At 55.1% G+C, this 18,380-nt stretch overlaps 1 protein-coding gene across 2 annotated transcripts in view; it reads left to right on the top strand.

Moving 5' to 3' along the window:
• The first annotated feature begins 3,461 nt into the window (after window positions 1–3,461).
• The window catches only part of LMO1 (LIM domain only 1), a 42,770-nt gene continuing 27,851 nt past the window's right edge, over window positions 3,462–18,380 (top strand). The window contains exons 1-2 of one of the 2 annotated variants that reach the window (XM_055142260.1): window positions 3,462–3,730; window positions 8,144–8,407. In XM_055142260.1, the coding sequence (XP_054998235.1) occupies window positions 8,383–8,407 (25 nt within the window). In that variant the 5' untranslated portion in view covers window positions 3,462–3,730; window positions 8,144–8,382. The remainder of the gene's footprint in view (window positions 3,731–8,143; window positions 8,408–18,380) is intronic. The other variant, XM_055142261.1, reaches the window with a different exon arrangement.

Here is an 18,380-nt window from a genome sequence, read left to right as displayed (position 1 = left end):
ACCAGACAAAGTGGTCCTAGTGGCTATGCCACAATCTTGTTCCAGTCCGTTTCTTTCCCCAAGCCAGAGCCAGGACAAGCTGGAGCACTAAGACCATACAAACACCAAGTATCACATACACACTTGACACTGTGCTCGATTCCAAGAGTCCAGCTGCTGCTCCCTAGGACCCGCCTGTCTGCTAGGTGCTGACATCTGCCACATTCCTTCCAAATCCAGTTCCCTCCAAACCTACTGCACTTGGAGTTCTAGGTGTAGTCATTTCCCTCTGACCATCCCACGAGGCAGGTGGATGGGCTGGAGGGGGACAGATGTGCCCAGGGAAGAGCTGCTACCCAGTGTTTTTTACCATTTTGGTTTCCATCCCATGTATGTGCTGCTGCAAACCCCACCAAGCCTTTGACCCTAACTGAGCCTGTCTTTCTAGACCCAGCAAAGAGAAAACTTTTGTTCCTAGGGACCAATTCTTCCCTAGAGAGCTCCTACAGAGAAGTTCTCTGCCCTTAGTCACTGGTTCCTCATGTGCACCGTGGCCATCTCCTTGGTGTACTACTGAGAGACGTCAGGTCGAGCCTTGTTTTCCCTTTGGAGCCATTGTCCCTCCAGCACCAGGCCTTGGTGCTCAGGCTAATCTTCCCACACCTCCTCCTGGGAACCTCACTGTGTCTCCTTCAGTACCACCTTTATTGGAGATCCGTGGCACGTTTGTCCAGGCTCAATCTCAACTTAATGGTGCTTACCAGGGTCTGGGGCCCCTGTGAATCCAGAGATGGAGCTGGGTATATGTGTCAGGATCCCTGCCAGAGGCTGGTCTGTGAGAAGCCATTGGCAAGAGTAAGGGTGGGAGCAGCACAGTCTTGGGTGCTCCCTCCTCAGACTGGGCTCTCTGTATGTGGACACTGGCCTGCCAAAGGTGTCCAATGCCAGGACAGTGGTTGCCCTGTGGTGCCTTAGTGCAAAGGAATGAATAGTGCCCGCTTCGGGTGGAAGTACTCCATGCCATGCTAGGCACAGGGCCTAGAAAGCAGAAAGAAGGCAAACTTTCAACGCCCTCTTGCCCCCTTGGCCAGATTCCCTGGTGCAGGAAACAGCCTGCACTGGCCTAGCCAGTGGCCAGGGTGAAGTCTACAGCTAACCAACAAGGAGGTCCAAAATTGGGCCTCCAAAGGAGCATGAGTCTGGATTCTGGCTCTGTGACACCTAAGATCCTGAGGATAAAAAGGGGGAAAGGACTGATGCCCAAAGGTGTCTCTGAGTCTCCCTTCCTGCATTTAAATTCCAGAAGAGCTTTCCCCTGCCACTGTAGCTCTCATTTTCTCCAGATACCCCATTAGTCTTCCCTCCGGGAGAGGAAGGTAAAACCTTGACCTTACGGACAGAGCTTAAGGCCCAGGTCTCCATGGAATGGTCCACACCTCGTCCTGCCACCCAGCCTTCCCAGCCACATAGTCACTTAGAACATGTGAGCACTTTTTCTGCAGAGGACTTGGAGAGGTGGGAAGCAGAGAATGCCCAGGGGGGGAAATCCATTGGAATAGGAGCCTACAGGGTATGTTCAGGTATAGTAACGCAGCCCAGAGGGGCCAGAGTGTAATATTGCTGTTGGAGATCAATAGATATCAGTTCAACTGTAGCGAGGGGCAGTGGTGATTGCAAAGGTTTCTCCGGATCTCTTGAAGAGCCTGAAATGATTGGATGCAAGGTTCAGGCTTCGTCTTGTGGACTGGGAGGAGCAGGAGAACAGCAGGGTCAGATCCAGGCACTGGGTGCAAGACTGAAGCAGAATGTGTGGGAGGAGGGGGTGGGAAGAGGAGGAGCAGGGAGGGTTGGCCAGTCCTCAATTACAAGTGGGAGGATTGTGGCTTAGCTCCTCCCAGGGCTAGTGGGAGAGGAAGAGCCCAGATTTGGAAGACTGTTCTAAAGAGGACCTCTGAACACCTCCCCTTCCTTCCCTCAATTAAATGTAGCTCATTCAATAGTTTCACCAACTTTCTCTAATCAGTGTGGGTCCAAGTACAAGGATGGAAGAGGTCAGGAAGAATCTGGATGAGCACCCCCATCCCTTGTCCTCCAACCTTATCTTCACCCCTTAATCGGGATACATTTTTGATACATGGGGGCTTGGGGGGACAGCATGGGGTGACAAACTGCACTTCCCCCACCAATTAAAAAAAATTTTTTTAAGCTGCTAAGGAAGGAGCGAATATTAGTTTCCTGATTTATAAAGCCAAATGGATTAAGCTCATTCATTGCCTGAGGAAACAAAAAGGAAATCTTCAATACCTCTGTGCACATTGAGAACAGGAACAATACGGGTCTTTAGAAAGCAGAAACCTAATTTGGGGGAATCAATTACCCTCTGTGTCCCTGCCTCTGTGGGCTCTCTCAATAGCGATTTCCTGGGAGGTAAAATGTGGAGAAGTTGGTCAACCATAGGCACCCCAGCCCTGCAGCAGGAGAGGAAGGAGCTGGAGCTGGGAAGAATGGCATGGTGTGCCTGGCTCTCAGGTGTTTGTGGAAACTGTGGCAGAAGGGGGGGGGGCGGTCTGGGGGATAAAAGGGCAGGTATTGGGATGAACCAGTAAGGGGGAAGTTGGGGACCTGGGAGTTAACATCGAGAGAGGGGGACAGACTAATCAGTACAAAAACAAGGGGTGTAACATTGTACCCTGATCTCCCCCCACTCCGGAATTCTGGTACTTTTGAGGGGGAGGTGGTTTGAGCACGCAGCAGAGCAAGGGTGGGGCAATCAGGAGAGAAGAAATGGGGGTGGGGGCGCCCACGACAGTCGTACTAGGTCATAGTCACAAAGTCACAGTCACACTCAAACACCCCCTGTTCCCTCCACATTCCTGGGCCTGGTCTGAAATCCAGACCCAGAGTCGCTTCCAGCCTGTGGCACTCGCACAGACTCTCACAGTCACACTCATGCAGGCAGAGTCCCACAGAGACACCGGCTCAGAACCACACCTGAACACACGCTCTCACCTGCCACCGCACACCCGCCATTCCCCCACCCCCAGTCCCACCTTAAGTTCATACAGTGGCTCCCTATTGCGCTGGGCCCTCAGTCTGGCGTGCGTGTGCGCGCACACACACACACACACACACACACGCACACACACACTCGCACACACTCGCACGCACGCACACTCGCATGCACAGCCCCTCACACGCACACACTCTGGCTGTGCTTTTGTGTTTTGTCAGAATTAATGAGAAAAGTTCCCGTGCCCTGCGGGTAATTAGTGTCCTTGGAGTTAAATAAGCTAATGGCGGGCACCTCTGGCCCAAGCAATTATGTTTGTGTATTGAATAATTGATTCAAAGGGGGGAAGGGCCGCTAATCAGATCTGAGCATAATGAATTGATTTAATTAACAGGGGAATCTGAGGGCCCTGGGAAACGCAGCCTTCGCTGGGCGGCGAGCGCGGCGGGCGCGGGCAGAGCTCGGGCGCGCGGCTCCGGCGGCGGCTCGGGCCCGGGCAAGCGTCGCTCGGCGCGGCTCGGGCGGCCCCAGCGACCCCGGCCCCGCGGCCGCGCCCGCTGCCCCCGACGCTGCCCCCGACGCTGCCCGCGGGCTGGAGCTGAGGCCGCCGCTCTCGGGGCGCGGGGCCGAGCGAGCGGCGCGGGCGAGCGGCGGCCAGTCCCCGGCGCGCGTCGTCGGCCCCGGCCCGGCTGAATCGGCCGGGCGGGGGGGGAACCATGGTGCTGGACCAGGAGGACCAGGGTAGGTGCCCGGCGCGCGGTGCCCGAGCTCCGAGACGCGCGGGGTGCGGGGCGCTGTCCCGGCCATCCCTTGCTGGCGGCAGCGCCTCCCCGCGCCCAGCCCTGCAGCCCCGGCCCGTTTCCCGGAAGCGGGGCGGCTGGGGTGTGCGTCGCTGGGGCCCGTCCCCGCGTCCCTCGGCGGGTCCCGGGAGTCGCGCGAACCCCCCACCCCCCACCCCCGAGCCCGCCAGAGCCGCACGCTCGGGCCCGGAACTTTCTGGCTGCTCTCGCCGCCTCGCGGGCTGCCGGAGCGCCTCTCTGTCCGCGCTCACGACTTCCCTGCGGGCTGTGTCCCCTGCTCCCCAGCCCCCTGGCCTCGCTGGCGGTCTCCACGGCCCCTCTCTGCGCCCGACCTGGAACCGCTCCTCCAGGCTCCTCCGGGGGGACTCCCGCCCAGCGAATGGGGGTGGGGGGTACAGGGGAAGAAGGGTGTAGTCAATTCGGCATGGCCCTGCGGTCCCTCGGATCTGGAACTTTGTATCACTGAGAAATGGGTGAGATGAGGCGTGGGAAGCGCGTGCGCCACGTCATCCCAAATAGCAGGTCTCCCGGGGGCAGACTGACCTTGACGCTGATGGTGCTGGAGCGTCATGGCCTGGGTGTGGTAGTCTTGTAGGAGTTAATACCCTTGTGTGCCATTTCCCACCCCCTACCCCCTCGCCAGCAACTACATAAATAAACTTGCCTCTCACAAACTCGGAATCCATCCCTGGGTTGGACACACTCTCCCAGACCCATCTGCCACCCTCCGGGGCAGATACACAGTCCAGGCCCCTGGATGGGCCTAGGGGCTGGGACAGTGGTGAGTGCCTGGGCGGTGAGGACCAGCAATGCAGTGGAGGGGGAAACTTCTGCTGCTCCTCGGGGTCAGTCTGGTCTTGCCGCCTGGCCCTGCGGGTCCCTTGTACCGCCCTGTCATCTGCTCCAGGGAGTAACTGCCCTGCTTTGCCCAGCATCCTTCAGCTTTCCCACAGAAAGTCCTGCTTTCTAGGAGGCTGTTCAGTCCCGGGACAAGTCTGAACAGTGGTCAGCCGACATCCACCACGTTCAGGGGGCTTGTGTGGGGGCAGGAGAGGCCTTCAGCAACAGGGGTGGGGCGGGGGTAGGGGAGACTTATTTCCTAGGGTGCAGATTTGGCCGGGGCCTCTGTAGGCCTAAATATTTTGGATTGCAGCTTCCTAGAAGGCCGTTCCAGGGCCCTCTAGAAACCCAGAGAGGAAAAGTTTGCCAACTGTGTGCTTCTTCACTCGGGCTGGGAGCAAATGCCTGCGGCCCAACTGCTTTTGTGTGTGCGCGGGAAGCAGGCCGGGCACTTGACCAGCGGGCATCCTGAGAGTGCCGCAGAGTCAGTAGGTTGCCCCTGCCCTGTCAAAGGCGCAGCTGTCCATCAGGAGGGGGGTGTCCCCTCTCACTCTGTGCACCATTCCCAGTGGCCCCCCAAAGACCAGCTCATCACCAGGGCCTGGAGACAGTTGCTCTGTCTTAGGGGCAGGACCCTTAGGCCAAGGGACATCTGACAGAGCCACAGTAAAGATGTTCTGGAAGATCTGGTCTGCTCCGGCCTTTAGGCACCAGGTTCCCCCCACATACACACACACACACACAACCCTACACACGCACAACCCTACACACGCACAACCCTACACACACACACACACACACACACACACACACACACACACTCACACACACGATACCCCACCCCCAGGCTGGAGCCCTTTCTCCTCACTTGCCTGCCAGGTGCAGAGACAAACTGCTAGGACCTGCCTCAAACTTTGTCAGCCTGCCGCTAGCACCCCTTTCTCTACACTGTGCATAGAGGCTGCTCAGGGCCCTCCCTCTGCTGTCCCTAGAGGCATTTCCAGGACTCCTGGCAGAGTGTGTGCCAGAATGGCGGGAGCGTGCAGGCTGTCACCTGTGGAATATGCCAGTGTAGACAGCCTCCCTGGCCCCGGGGGTGTGAGGATTCCACCTGGTGCTGTGGGTGTGGCCCTGGGCCCGCAGACTGCTGGGGTGAGGCTGAGCTGGGGGCGCTGCAATTATCCCTGAGCTGAGGGGGAGGCTGGGGTGGGCTGTCGGCTCAGCAAGCCCCTTCCTGGCTTTGAGCTGGAGCCACCCGACCTGCTAATGCTTGTTGGAGCTCACTGTCACCCCAGAGGCCTCTACAGGGACCTGATCCAAGTTTGTGTGGAAGCTCCATGTGAGCGCTGCCTGTGACCACCCACACCCCACCCCACTTGCACACTGCCTGCTTGGGCAGCCCCTTGCCCTACCCCCACCCCCATCTGCCTCCATCCCTTTATTTGGTCATAGGCCCTAACTCCGCCTTGGGGCTGCCAACTGTGTGGGACCTGAAAGCTGGGCCAGAGCAGAATCCCAGCACAGGTTGGGGACAAGAGAGTGAGACAGGGTCCCCGCTACTAGGATCTTTGGTTTGTGGGTCAGGGTCAAACCCCAGGAGCCTGAAAGTGGGGGCAGAGCCCCTGGATCGGGGCAGGAGAGCCACTGACATCACAGGGTGAATGCTTCCGGGTGCCCCCACAGCACCCAGCTCAAAGTGTGGAGAGGGGCGGACACAGAGTGTGCAGGCAGTGGCAATGCGCAGCCTCTAGGGACCTTGCAGGGAGGACTCCTGCTGCAGTGGCAGGGGCGAGAGCAAGCCCAAGGTCCCCGGAGACAGTGAGTCTGAGCAAAGTGCTAGATTTCACATCAAATACACTCAAGGTCTATTCGGATTAAGTATCCAAGATGAAGGAGAAAGAAACCCTCTGAGCGGGGCTGAGATGTGTCATTAGAAACAGCCACTTGCCTATTAGCTCAAAGCCTGCTCTTCCCCCTCATTCCGGGAGAGAGGAGGGGCTGTAGTGTGGCTCGCTCTCTTCCCCACCCTTGCCAAGTGCACCCTGCACTGGGCCTCCATGATCCTAAGGACACAGCCTGGCCCAAGACCTCCTCCGTACCCAAACATTCCTGCCTCCATGATCAGAGGCTCCACCCCTATTATCTGATTCCCACAACAAATTCAGAAATAACCGAGCAGGTCTCCCATTTCACACATAGGGAAACTGAGGCCCAGAGAGAGAAGGAGATTTTGCCAAGGTCCACAGTTGGTAATGGGTGGAGATGGGATGGCTCCTTCACCCCTTCAGGGACATCAGTTTCAATCTGCTTACTGGGCACTAGTTGTCAGAAGTGGCTGCTAGGGAGGAGCCTTTGACATCCATCTGTCTGAAGCCTTCCTAGCGCTGGAGAAAAACCATCAAGGTTTCCACCCCATTATTGGTCTCTGTGCACGCACACACACCCACACATACACACACAGGGATTTCCACTCCTCCTAGGTCTCTGTACACACCACACACACACACACACACACGCACACACACATGCACACTGAGTAGTGTTCTTCCTAGAACAGACATCCTGGACATCAGCTCCAGGGCTGTGGGGAGCAGCCCCAACCAGGAGGAAAGGAAGTGGACACTGTCTGCCTTCCCGCTTCTTGAGTTAGGGAGCGAGAATTGTCAACTCTGTCATCGTAGGAATCTTTGCTTTGTTCACAGCTGTAATCCCAATACACAGAACTGAGTACATAATACATGCTCAATAAATAGTTTGTGGGCTGATAAATGCCTTCATAGCACTACTATGTTTGCTTGTAGAGAATATGAGTCCTGAATCCACTGTCTATGGATGCACAGTACCGAGAGGCGGTTTGGGATGGAGGGGGCTGCTGCTGTTTGGGCTAGGGGTGATACCATGAGGTTCAGATATGCCCCACCAGGGTTAACGTGGCCCCACAATCCTGGAAGCATCCAGAAGCCCCTTGAAGACCAGGAGGTCAGAGAAAGATCTCCTTGTGGGAGTGGGGAGAAGTCGTGGCTGATGGGCAAGGGTATCAGATAGGAGCGTGGTCCACTGGACGAATCTCAGAAACGAAGACTGTGGGTCCTGAGCGGAGCCGCGAGCAGAGCTGGGGCCTCGCAGCCTCCAGGTGGCGCTGCGGAGCCGGGCAGCCGCGCGTCTCCACTCCCCATTAACCCGGCAGGGAGGGGGGCCTCGGGAAATGTGTGCATTTATTCAGTTGCAGGAGTGCAAACCTCATACATTGAGGGAGAAAGGCAGCGGGAGACGGCCGCCGAGATTCCCCCATCTCTTTGAATATAATTTTAGATTGAGATTCAGATTAAATCCAAGGGGAAAACACTTTATGAGGCTGAAAGCTGTGTCGTTGCCAGAGCCAGGGTTATGAGCTATCAAATGCAATTACATTAAGACAGATTATACTGGGCAAATTGAGCCATTTAGAAGGTGAGAATCAAAGAAACGGCTCTGATCCTCTCTTCCCCCTTCTCTCTCCCTCTCTAAATTGCAGTTCGTAGTTCCTTGCAATTCTGAGGCACAAAAGTAGGTGAGACTGCTTTTGTATCTGCGAAGTGCTTCACTCCTGAATGTAATTCTAGCTGAGTGCAATCTAGGTTAAGAGCCGGACAAGCGGGTCATTTAGAGCCCGCTCGCTTAGCCCGAGGACCGGCCGCCCCGCCGAAGCGCGCCCCGGAGCCGGCGCCCTTCTCCCGGCCGAGCCCAGCTGCGGCTGGACACGGAGCGCCCGAGATGATGGTGCTGGACAAGGAGGACGGTAGGTGGCGGGCGGGGTGGGGGGGATTCCTGGGTCCGGCTCCCCCTCGCCTCCAGCCGCTGTGCGCGGGAAGCACACGCCGGGCTGTGCTGGGGGGCTGGGGGGCTGGCGGGGTGGGAGGAGGGACGGGCGCGGGGAGCCCCGGGTGGGACGGAACGCGGGGTGCGTGTGCGTGTGTGTGCATGTGCGTGTGCGTGTCTGTGTGTGTAGGAGCGGGGGGCTGTGTGCCCCCGGGCCCAGGCCGGAGCGGGCGGGCTGCGCGCCGGCCGTGCGATGCTCTGCGGAGCCGCGTGGAGGCTCCCTCCCCTCGGCTCCCCGCGCCGCGGAGCTTCGCTCCAGCCTTTCCATCACCCTCGCGCCGGGCGGCGTAACCCAAGAGGCGACGGGTGCCCGGGAAAGCTCGGAAAGAATCGGGCTGTCGAGTCTGCACCCCCCGGGGCGCGTGCGGGGCTGGAGATCGTCTGCGGGAGGGGGTGGGGGGGCGCGGGGGGGTGCCCTGCTAAGGCGAGGGCCAGGCCGGCTGGACGCCCCGGGAGAATCGCTGTTTCCCCCGGCCCTCCGCGGAACATGGTGAGAGTAGATCATCTTCGCCCGGTGCCCACGGTCATCCTGTCTCCGGTGCGGAGGCCCGAGTTCGGTCAGCAGAGAGAAAGTGTCCCGCCAGGGGCCTTCCTGTAGTTCTTGTGCAGAAGAACCGGGAAAAGCACTCGTGGGCAAGCACCTCAATACTCCGGGTGGTCCGAACAGAGAGGGCCGGTGGGTGCTGAATGCCACTAGCAGGTGGCCCTCCAATACCCCAAAATCCTCCTCATTGGGAGTGGCCTGATCTGCTCAGGAGAGGTTTGGGGAACCAGCCCCATAGGGGCATGTAAAAACTGTGAACATTGTGACCCCCCTCCCCAGCTTAGCCTTCAGAGTCAGAAGTGATCCCTGGCCGCAGGCCCAGACCCTTCTGCCCTTTGTAGGTGGGGGAGGGGGTGCCTGGTTTGGTGGAGATATAGACATATGTGTGGGTAAGGGTTGGCACCACCTTGAGACCTTCTTTCAGATGGTGGAACTGCGAGGTGGGGGCATTGTGGAGAGGAACTTGACTTTGGGTGACTGTGGTGACTGTCCTCTGACCTTCTAGAAGGGTCTCTATTCACCCTTTTCCCAGCGGATCTGTGGTGTATTGCATTGGTCATTTGGTGAACACTTGAAGTTAAGTGACTTGCTTGAGGTCACACCAGATGTTCACTTGCTGCCCCTCACCTCCAGGCCACCTTCCGAGGCCTCCAGCAAGCACCTGTGAGGAAGGTGTGACAAAATGGGGAGACCATATTATTGCCCGCCTATTATAAGACGAAAGGGACAGCTAAAGGCTTTTGGCCAAAGGAACAAACCAGTTCAGCACTGGGCTTAGAGTGACCAGAGCTTCAGGATGTTCTTCTCTCTACATGGATGGGTCCTGGGTGGGCACGCCTGGGCCAGTGTGCAGAGAATGAAGCAAGACAGCATCAGGGGTTCGGCCAGACCAGGACTTAGCCCCTCTGGTCAGTAGCTCCCAGATCCTATCCAGGTCATCCCCATTCTGACTTTACTTTCCCTCTTGGCAAAAGAAAAGGCTTGGAGAAGGCAGGACAGAAGGTTTGGTGGCCCCACAAAAGGGATTTTTCATTCTACGGGCACATGGAAATCAGCCCCAGCCTTTTGCAGAGGTTATTTGGCATACTTGGCTCCGTGGGCCTGTCACAAAAATCCAGAAGACCCAGACCTTCTGCATGGGAAGCATCAGCTAGGAGATGGCACTTGTGGGCATGAGCTGACCTCATTACACCCCGGACCCCTCACTCTGTCCATGTGCCTCCTGCTATGCTCTGGTTCTCAGAGGAACCCTGAGTGAGTGGACACGAATTGTTGGAAATCTGAAAATCTGCCTCCGGACTGCAGTGCCCATCGATCCCCCCAGACTAGAGCTGTGAAGAAGGTCCCTTCCCTCTGCGTCTTCCGCGCTATCCAGGCTAAACAATATGCTACCCCCACCCCCGCCACCACACACACACACAGTGGGGCACTGGCCCTCAGTAAGCAGAGGGAAATGGATGATTTGGTCTGAGCTGCTGTTCCATGTTCATTCTGGTTCTGCCCAGTTCAGAACTGGCCACTCAAAGCACCTTTTTGCTCATTAAATTCCCTCCATCCCGCTGTCCCTTGGAGTCTGGCCTCCACTAGATTCCAGAACCCCCTGAGGAGACATCTTTAATTTCTTCCCAGCACTTATACCCCTCCTGGCCAGTGACCCTTTGGGATGGGTGGCAGCCATGGGTCCCCAGAGTCCCCAACAAGTGTGTTCCTTGGTACTGCCATGCGGCACCCTTTGTCTGGCTGTGGTGGGAGTTCGGGGCTCCTATTAACCACCCCAAGGTCTTTTCTCCTCCTGGCAGCATCTTGTTGGGAGAGGCTGAGGCTCCTCTGGTTGAAGTCAGGCCCGCCAGCTGCCGAGGACCAAAGCTCTAGCTCTGCTGGACTGCGGGGCTTTCATGTTGCACTTCTGAAAGATAATAAAATATCAATCGCTTTACCGTAGCAACGGGTTTAAGAGACTTTCTGAAGTATTGAATCGTCAGAAAAAAAATTTTTTTTTGCTTTTAAGCACAGTGCATTATTAATAAAGTAATCCATTAGGTCGAGCAGCGAAGGGCCACCACAGAGGGAAGATCTGTTTTGCAAATGGTTAAACTTCGGGTTTTAAGATTAATTGCTTTCATTTAGACGCTTGCTCTTGGCCTCGCCGTCCGCACGTTACTGGAACTCAGGGTTCAGGCTTGCTCAATGCTGCCAGGCCTTGTCTGTTAATGAAAGAGACCCCAGCTTCAACTTTCCTTGAGAAACAGCCCTTCTGCACCTCCTGTGACTAAGGGCCGGGCTGGGCCCTGGACTGTGGGCTTCCCAGGGAGATGGCCCTGAGCCCAGAGAGTCCAGTTAGCCCTCAGGTTGGCGGAGAAGAGGTCCTGGAGTAGGGACAGACCCCAGAGGGGTCTTCTGCCCCAAGCATGAGGGAGTTGTGAATTGTTGGCCTCCAGAGGATGTGGAGGAAATCCCCGTAGGAGTCCTGACCTGACCCTCTCCCTGGATGACAAGCTGGTGAGGGGTCGGTCTCTGTGTCAGCCACCTCTGCTGAGGGCCAACAGAAAGCTGGGGTGACCCTAGGAAGTGGCAGGCAGGCTGAGGAATGCACCAGACAGGAATCCTAGAGCATTTTTAATAACTAAAAGTGCCCAAGGAGAGTGGAGTTGGACTGAGGAGGCCCAGACAGCGCGTCTTCAATTGTTAATGACCTCTCTGTGCACAGCTTCTGCAGCTGCTTTGGCGGGCCCACGGGCGGGCTCGGGGCTGGGCTGGGTTGCTGGGGTACAGCCCCTGCTCCACCCAGCAGAAGCTCTTGGGCTCTCCCAACATATTTCGGGTGCACAAGGTCCACGGACCTCTCCTGTCGTTGTGCACAAGAACCTAGTGAAGTGGGGGAACATTGGCCCTGATATTCCCTGCCTGAGATCCCATCCCTTCCAAGAATCAGTGAATAGCCCATAAAGCTGGCAGGGTGGGGACCAGACCTGCATTCGGGTCTCTCTGCGCCTCCATGGTGGCGGCCGGCAGCCACCTCCTCGCTGCTGAAAAAGAAACCTCACAGATCTTGAGCAGCTCATACAGCTGCTTCCCCTTCCTGCCCAAATTCAGCCAGGCAGAGCATCTGTAAAGCCGGGGCTCCCCACGTCCCCCCACCCCCGCCTCCCGGAGCCCAGGGTAAGGAAGCAGGTGCTTCTCTCAGTTCCCTGCTCTTCCATTCATTTGCCCACATGGAGCACTGAGGGGGAGGGAGGGGGTGGGGACAGGGAAACAACATAAATTGGTCTGTCGTCCGGAATCCATGTCTCGCTAATGTACCCAGATTAACTCAACTGTAAATTGTCTCCTTGGATGGCGGTGTCTTGCTAAAAGTTTCCCATATGATTCATGATTTGGATTGCTTTTAACGGCTATTGGCTAAGCAAGCCGGTGACTGTACAAGGTGATGCAATTGGCATTAGCGAGGGGAGGCACGGGAGCGTGTAATGCAGTCAATACTGCATTAACTACTGATGCCCAATTACAGGGAGTGGGAGAGAGCCTTTCAGGAGCATTAGGACTGGGGGAAGCTGAGATCACTGGTCGCTGCTCGCCTAAAAGCTTCACCCTTTGCGTGCCGGGGCTCGGCACAGGCGTGGACACTCAGCCTCTAGGGCCTCGGGACTTGCCTTTTTCTTACCGTCTCTCTCTGCACGTGTCCCACAGAGATGCTTTTAGACATGGAAATGTGCGTTTTCAGGGACTGAGACCTGCTTCTCATCTCTCCCGAGAGCTGATTCCTCACCCTATCCCGTGTCCCACTCTCAGACGGGGTAACCACCCCCACCCCTTCCCGCTTCCATTTAAAGAGCCTCTCAGCAGGTCCCCATTTGTGAGCAGGACTAAGAGGAAGTCTATTTCGGTCTTCCCCCCCTTGGAACAGAGGGTGATTGGCAGGGCGCTTTGGCAGCCAAACCTCCATGGTCGGGGCAGAGGAGACAAGTTGAGCATCAGCGCAGCGGGGCTGCTGTCATGGGCCCTGCTTGGAGAGGCTGGGTGTTCCTCGAGCAGAAGCTAGAGGTGCTGATAAGAAGTCGCCTCAGCCAGACTGGGGTCCTCACAGATGAAGACCCCCCCTCATCAGGGCAGGACTGCCCCCTGTGGCTAAGAGACTGAGGTTATTGTTCCAATCCCTCTCCAGGACCAAGAAGATCTCACTAGAACTGCTGATGAGGGGCATTGGGAAGTTTGGACGGAATGGGGGATGAAACTAGGGAGAAGTGCAGGAGCAGTGAGGTGCTTATTGGCACCACTCTGCTACCTTGCTTAGGTGCCAAGTCCAGTATGCCCACTGTGTTTTGGGATTCCATGCCCACCCAGGCTTGCCTCAGTCCCCTCTTATCTGTACATCTCACTGGCTGGATAGTGATCATGATTAAATGAGCTCAGGTCCCTATACACACTTGATAACCCAGAAAACCTCGTACCCGGGAGAGGTGACATTGTTCTCTGCTTAGCCGCAGCAGGATTTGAAGAGTTGGGTGCCCTGTGCCCTGCTCATCATTGTGCCCTGTTCCTCCTTCTTGTCGACCCATCATGGCCTCTGAGCCCAGCCACCCAGAGAGCAGACTGGCCTCACCCTTCTCCTGTGGTGGGCATCGCTGGGGCCAGAAGCCCATAGATGGCACATTGCTCATCCCTCCATTTATCAGGAGCTGGTTGAGGCTCAAAGGAGTAAGAAAGTTTCCTGAAGTAGTAGGGAGTTTCTGCCCAGAGACCTGGCATCTTTCTGGGCTCTATGGCAGTTTACATGCCTCCCACATGGAACGATAAGGCTGCACTAGAGGAAGATGAGAAGCATCAGCTGGACTGGCTTCTGGTCCCTGGGCCTCCCCATCATGGTCCTCTCTGGACTGTTGGCAACCCAAAGGACTGGCTCTGTCCTCAGGTGTTGGTCATGCCAGCACTTGCTGTTGGGCCTCTGTGCACTAGAGGTTCCCCAGGTGCGGTGGCCCTTCCCGCCTGCCTGCCTGGCCTAGAGTACGAACACTGAGGTATGTGGGAAACTTACAGTCTTAGGTCAACACGTCCTGGTGCTCGAGGGTGACTTCTTCTGGAGGGCTCAGCATGGGTGATGCCACTGGAGTCACCTGTGCTGCTCACAGACTGCACACATCTCTTCCCAACTCAGTCCAGTGACATCACTTTGGTGGCTTGAATTCAATCCTGGCAGAAGTATCAACCCCATGGAAATTGGTCAACATTGACAATCGGTGTGTTAACCCAGATAAGTAGATATTTATTAGCATACCCAGGATCGTACTCATCTGGGAAAATGGTCGGGACAATGGATCTGCCTTTTATTCTTTCCTTCCTCTTCCCCCTCCCCCTACTCCTTCTGTACCTTCCATCCCATCTCTTTCCTTCCTTCCTTCCTTCCTTCCTTCTCCATTCATTCCTTTTAAACTTCTTTTCTTTTTTAGTTTTGGTTTGGGGGGGTCATACCTAGTCATATTTAGGGGACCATATGTAATGCTAGGGATTGAGCCAGAGTTGATTGCGTGCAAGGCAAGGTCCTTAACACCTGTAGTGTCTGTCTGGCCCACGGACTCACCTCTTTCTGTTCTGCCACCACCATATTCTCATCCCACCTATGGTCTTTCTCCCAGTATGCATCATCACCACATGAAGAACCTCCATTCCCTGCCATGCTGACCTTTGCTGGACACCCGCTTCCCTGCTGAAGGTCTGATGGACAGGTTTCATGTTCCATGTGACCCAGCCTCCGTCCCTTGCTCACAAGTGCTCTTACTTGGCATGCCCTGTCCCTCTTCTCTGGCCTGATGGGATTCTCATATAGATCATTCCAGGCCATGCGGAGGGTCACACCCATCCAATCTAATGACAAGCTTGTCTCTTGTTGGTCCAAGTGCTCTTATCTTCTGCTCAAGGATGGAAGCCCACAGTGATGACACAACTGGGGACAAATTAAAAGCAGATGGTGAAGGGGGAGCAATCAGGTAGAGGCTGCAGAGATACGGGCCCCAGAGTGCAGGCCTGAGTCACATGCGGTCACTGGCTTCCTCCTCCTGTTCTTTCCCAGCAGGGCTCTTTTGAGTGGCTCACTGTCTTAAGATCCAGCTTGCTGGCATGATTCAGGAGACACAGGTTTGAATCCCAGATGACTGCTGTGTGACTTGAGGCAACACACCGGCCCCCATTTTCACCTCTCTGTACTGGAAACAACACTTAAGGCCTCTCTCATGTCCGTGCATGCTCTTGGTAAGCCAGGAAGTCTCCTGCCTGTGTGAAGTGGCATAGCTCTATGCACAGACACCCGGGAGCTCTTGGGTTCTTTAGAGGACTGTCAAACCAATTAGTTGTTGTTTATCTGAACCTATGTTTAAAAGTTAGGCACTATGCTATGCATGTTGTATCAATTAGTTACTGCTGCTTAACCAACCACCCCAAAACATAGCAGCTCAAAGCAATGAACATGTATTTAGTTCTCCATTCAAAATAACTGTTTAGGGCTGAAGCGATAGTACAGCGGGTAGGATGTTTGCCTTGCATGTGGCCAACCTGAGTTCAATCCCCGGCATCCCATGTGGTTCCCAAAGTACTGCCAGGAATAATTCCTGAGTGCTGAACCAGGAGTAACCCCTGAACATCACTGGGTGTGACCCAAAAAGGAAAAAAAAACGATTTAGTTTTCCACATGGGTGGGAGATTAAATAGATATTTGGCCAAGTTGAGCCTCTAGTCCTGGCTGGACTCGGGAGTGCCAGGTCAAGGAGACAGCTGAGGCAGGAAAGCCTCCTAGAACCTAGGCTGGGCCTATCAGCCGAAATATCACAAAACCACCCCACTTTCAAGGGTTGGGGGAACATGTTGCTCTTGAAAGGAGCAGGTGAAATAGCACATTGCAGAGGGGATGGGTACCAGGAGCAGGTAGAAGTGAGTCATATGTGGACTCAGTGAACCAAAGCATCTTCTGTGTACTATCTTTTCTAATCCCTCATTTTATAAATGTCAGTGCAGTCCAAGAGACTGTGCCACTGGTGGCAGGTCCCACAGCACCCTAGTGCCAGCCTTAGGCTGTGAACCCAGGCCATCTGGCTGAGGGCTGGTGTCTCTGTGTTCTGCCCGCTTCCTCTTCCAGCTGGCAGACTTGGAGGTGGGGGGTGGTGAGGGAGAAGGGCACGAAGGGAGGGCAGGGACTGGGAGAGCTGTGAGGAGGACTTTAGGGTTGTTGAATAATTTGCTGATGGACAGTTATGGGGGGTGGAGGGGGCTTGGCTATTCCTCCATGAATTAGTGAAGGAGGCCACAATAAACGTAAGGAACCCGTGGCTTCTGCAACTTCTCTCTGTCCTGCAAGTTCATAGGAGAGCTCAAAAGGGGGTGAGCTTCTGAGGTTCTCAGAGCTGATTTCCACTTGGGCTTCTATGTAGATGCAGCCAGGCAGGCCTCAATTCATTGGTTAGACCCTCGCCTCAAAAATGGGGTGGTAAGTGGGCTGGTGAGAGGCCTGTGTACATTCATAAACCAGCTGATTGAAAAGCAATATTTCAGATAAATACAAGCCAGCGATCTATCAGTGGTTGTAATAAAACCCAGGCTTCAGGCTGTGATTTTATTTTGAAATAATAAGAATTGCTTGATTCTTTTTACTTGAGTTACCATGGTAATTCCGGCGTGGAGCAGTGTTATATTGATTTAGAAAGTGGACAGTAATATTTCTTTTGTGTTATTCTGTTTCTAGGCCTTGATTTCTAATTTCCACTTGGAGATTACTTTTATAAATTTCTTAAGTCCTTCCACTTTTTTTCCTCTCACAGTATAATTTTCCTCTCATACGCCGCTATGTTCTGAGCTTATTGGTTTGCTCTTATTTTAAATTAAACTTGCTGGTTTCAAATATTGAAATGACATCTTTGTCTGTGTCTGTACTTTGGTTTAGCAAAATATTACAGTCTGACGCTTTCTGCTTAATAATTTAAGGGAGGCATTCTGTCGGCCCTCACTGGGTGCTGATAACTTATGACTCAACCAACACAGGCCTTAAACTCCTGACATTTTAATATTGTGTGGCGGGACCAGCCGCCCCTCTGCTCGGAGTCTCAGTGGAGAAGAACCCGTGTGGTACCCCAGAAGGGACTTTTAATAATTCAACTTTGCCAGTTGGTGCGATGACTCGATGGGGGGGGGGGGAGGGAGACCTGTTCTTCCCAGATAAGTGGGAGCAGCTCAGCCCAGGCTCCGACTCACAGCCCACAGACAGCACCCACCCATCCTGCCCGCCCTCGCCCCTGAAGCTTTACAAAGAACCGTTCCTGATCCCTGCCGACTGATTGTCCGGGAAGGAGTGCTTGCGGGCTGCCTGGGGGTACCGGTAGAAGACTTGAACCCTCTGACTCAGGTTTATGAGACAGTGAAACTGGCTTGGGCTTGGAGTGAGACAGTGTTCAAATCCCACCACTGTCCGTTAGTCACCTGAAATGGTGAGCTGTCCTCGTCATTCCAGTTAGTGAAATGAGTCTGATCATCCCCACCTTTTAGGGTCATGGAGCCTTTGATGGGCCAAGTTGGCTACATCCTTGCAGATGGTTGGGGTGACTTCCCTGACATTCATAAGGTCTCCAGGTGGGACGGGAGAGGGCAGAGTGGGGTGCTGGGCGCATCTATTCGTGCTCCAATCGTGCCTGGGGCTGGGGTCCTGGGAAGATAACTCTTATAGAAGACCCAGGACTCTGGCTTCATGCAGAGATGGGACAGCTCTGCCCATTTTCCTGACCTACCCCGTGTAGAGCTGGGTCCTGGGTGGTCAAGAGAGGGCTCTGTCCACTGCCTCCTCTTCAGGGAATAGCCACGGCAAAGACTGGGCCTCAGAAGGAAACCTGGCAGCCTGGGCTGAGATAGGTCCATCAGCTCCTTTCCAGGACCCAAGGAACAGTCCCTCTGTCCCCTCCTGCAGAGCAGTACTTATCTGTTCCCATCACTTTGTCACAAATCACTTCCACTTGGCAGCTGGAAGCAATACCTAAAGCTTATGGCAGCTTTTTGTTTTGTTTTGTTTTGTCTTTGGTTTGGGGGCCACACCTGGGAATGCTCAGGAATTATACCCATGGGTCTACACTCAGGAATTACTCCTGGTGGTACTCAGGGGACCATATGAGATGCCAAGCATCAACCTAGGTCAGACACATGCAAGGTGTCCTGTATGCTAAACTATCTCTCTGGCCCCTTGTGGCAGATTCCGTGGAAGTCTGGGAACTGGTCCAGGCTTCTTGATCAGATCCTCTGCCCAGGGTTTGTACAGACTATACAATCAAGGTGTGGGCCAAAGGCATGGTCTCACATGGAGACAGATTTGGGGAATCAAGAG

Source organism: Sorex araneus, chromosome 6 (genome assembly GCF_027595985.1).
Source record: "Sorex araneus isolate mSorAra2 chromosome 6, mSorAra2.pri, whole genome shotgun sequence".
NCBI classification, from domain to species: domain Eukaryota; kingdom Metazoa; phylum Chordata; class Mammalia; order Eulipotyphla; family Soricidae; genus Sorex; species Sorex araneus.
This window is presented reverse-complemented; position numbering and strand designations above follow the sequence as displayed.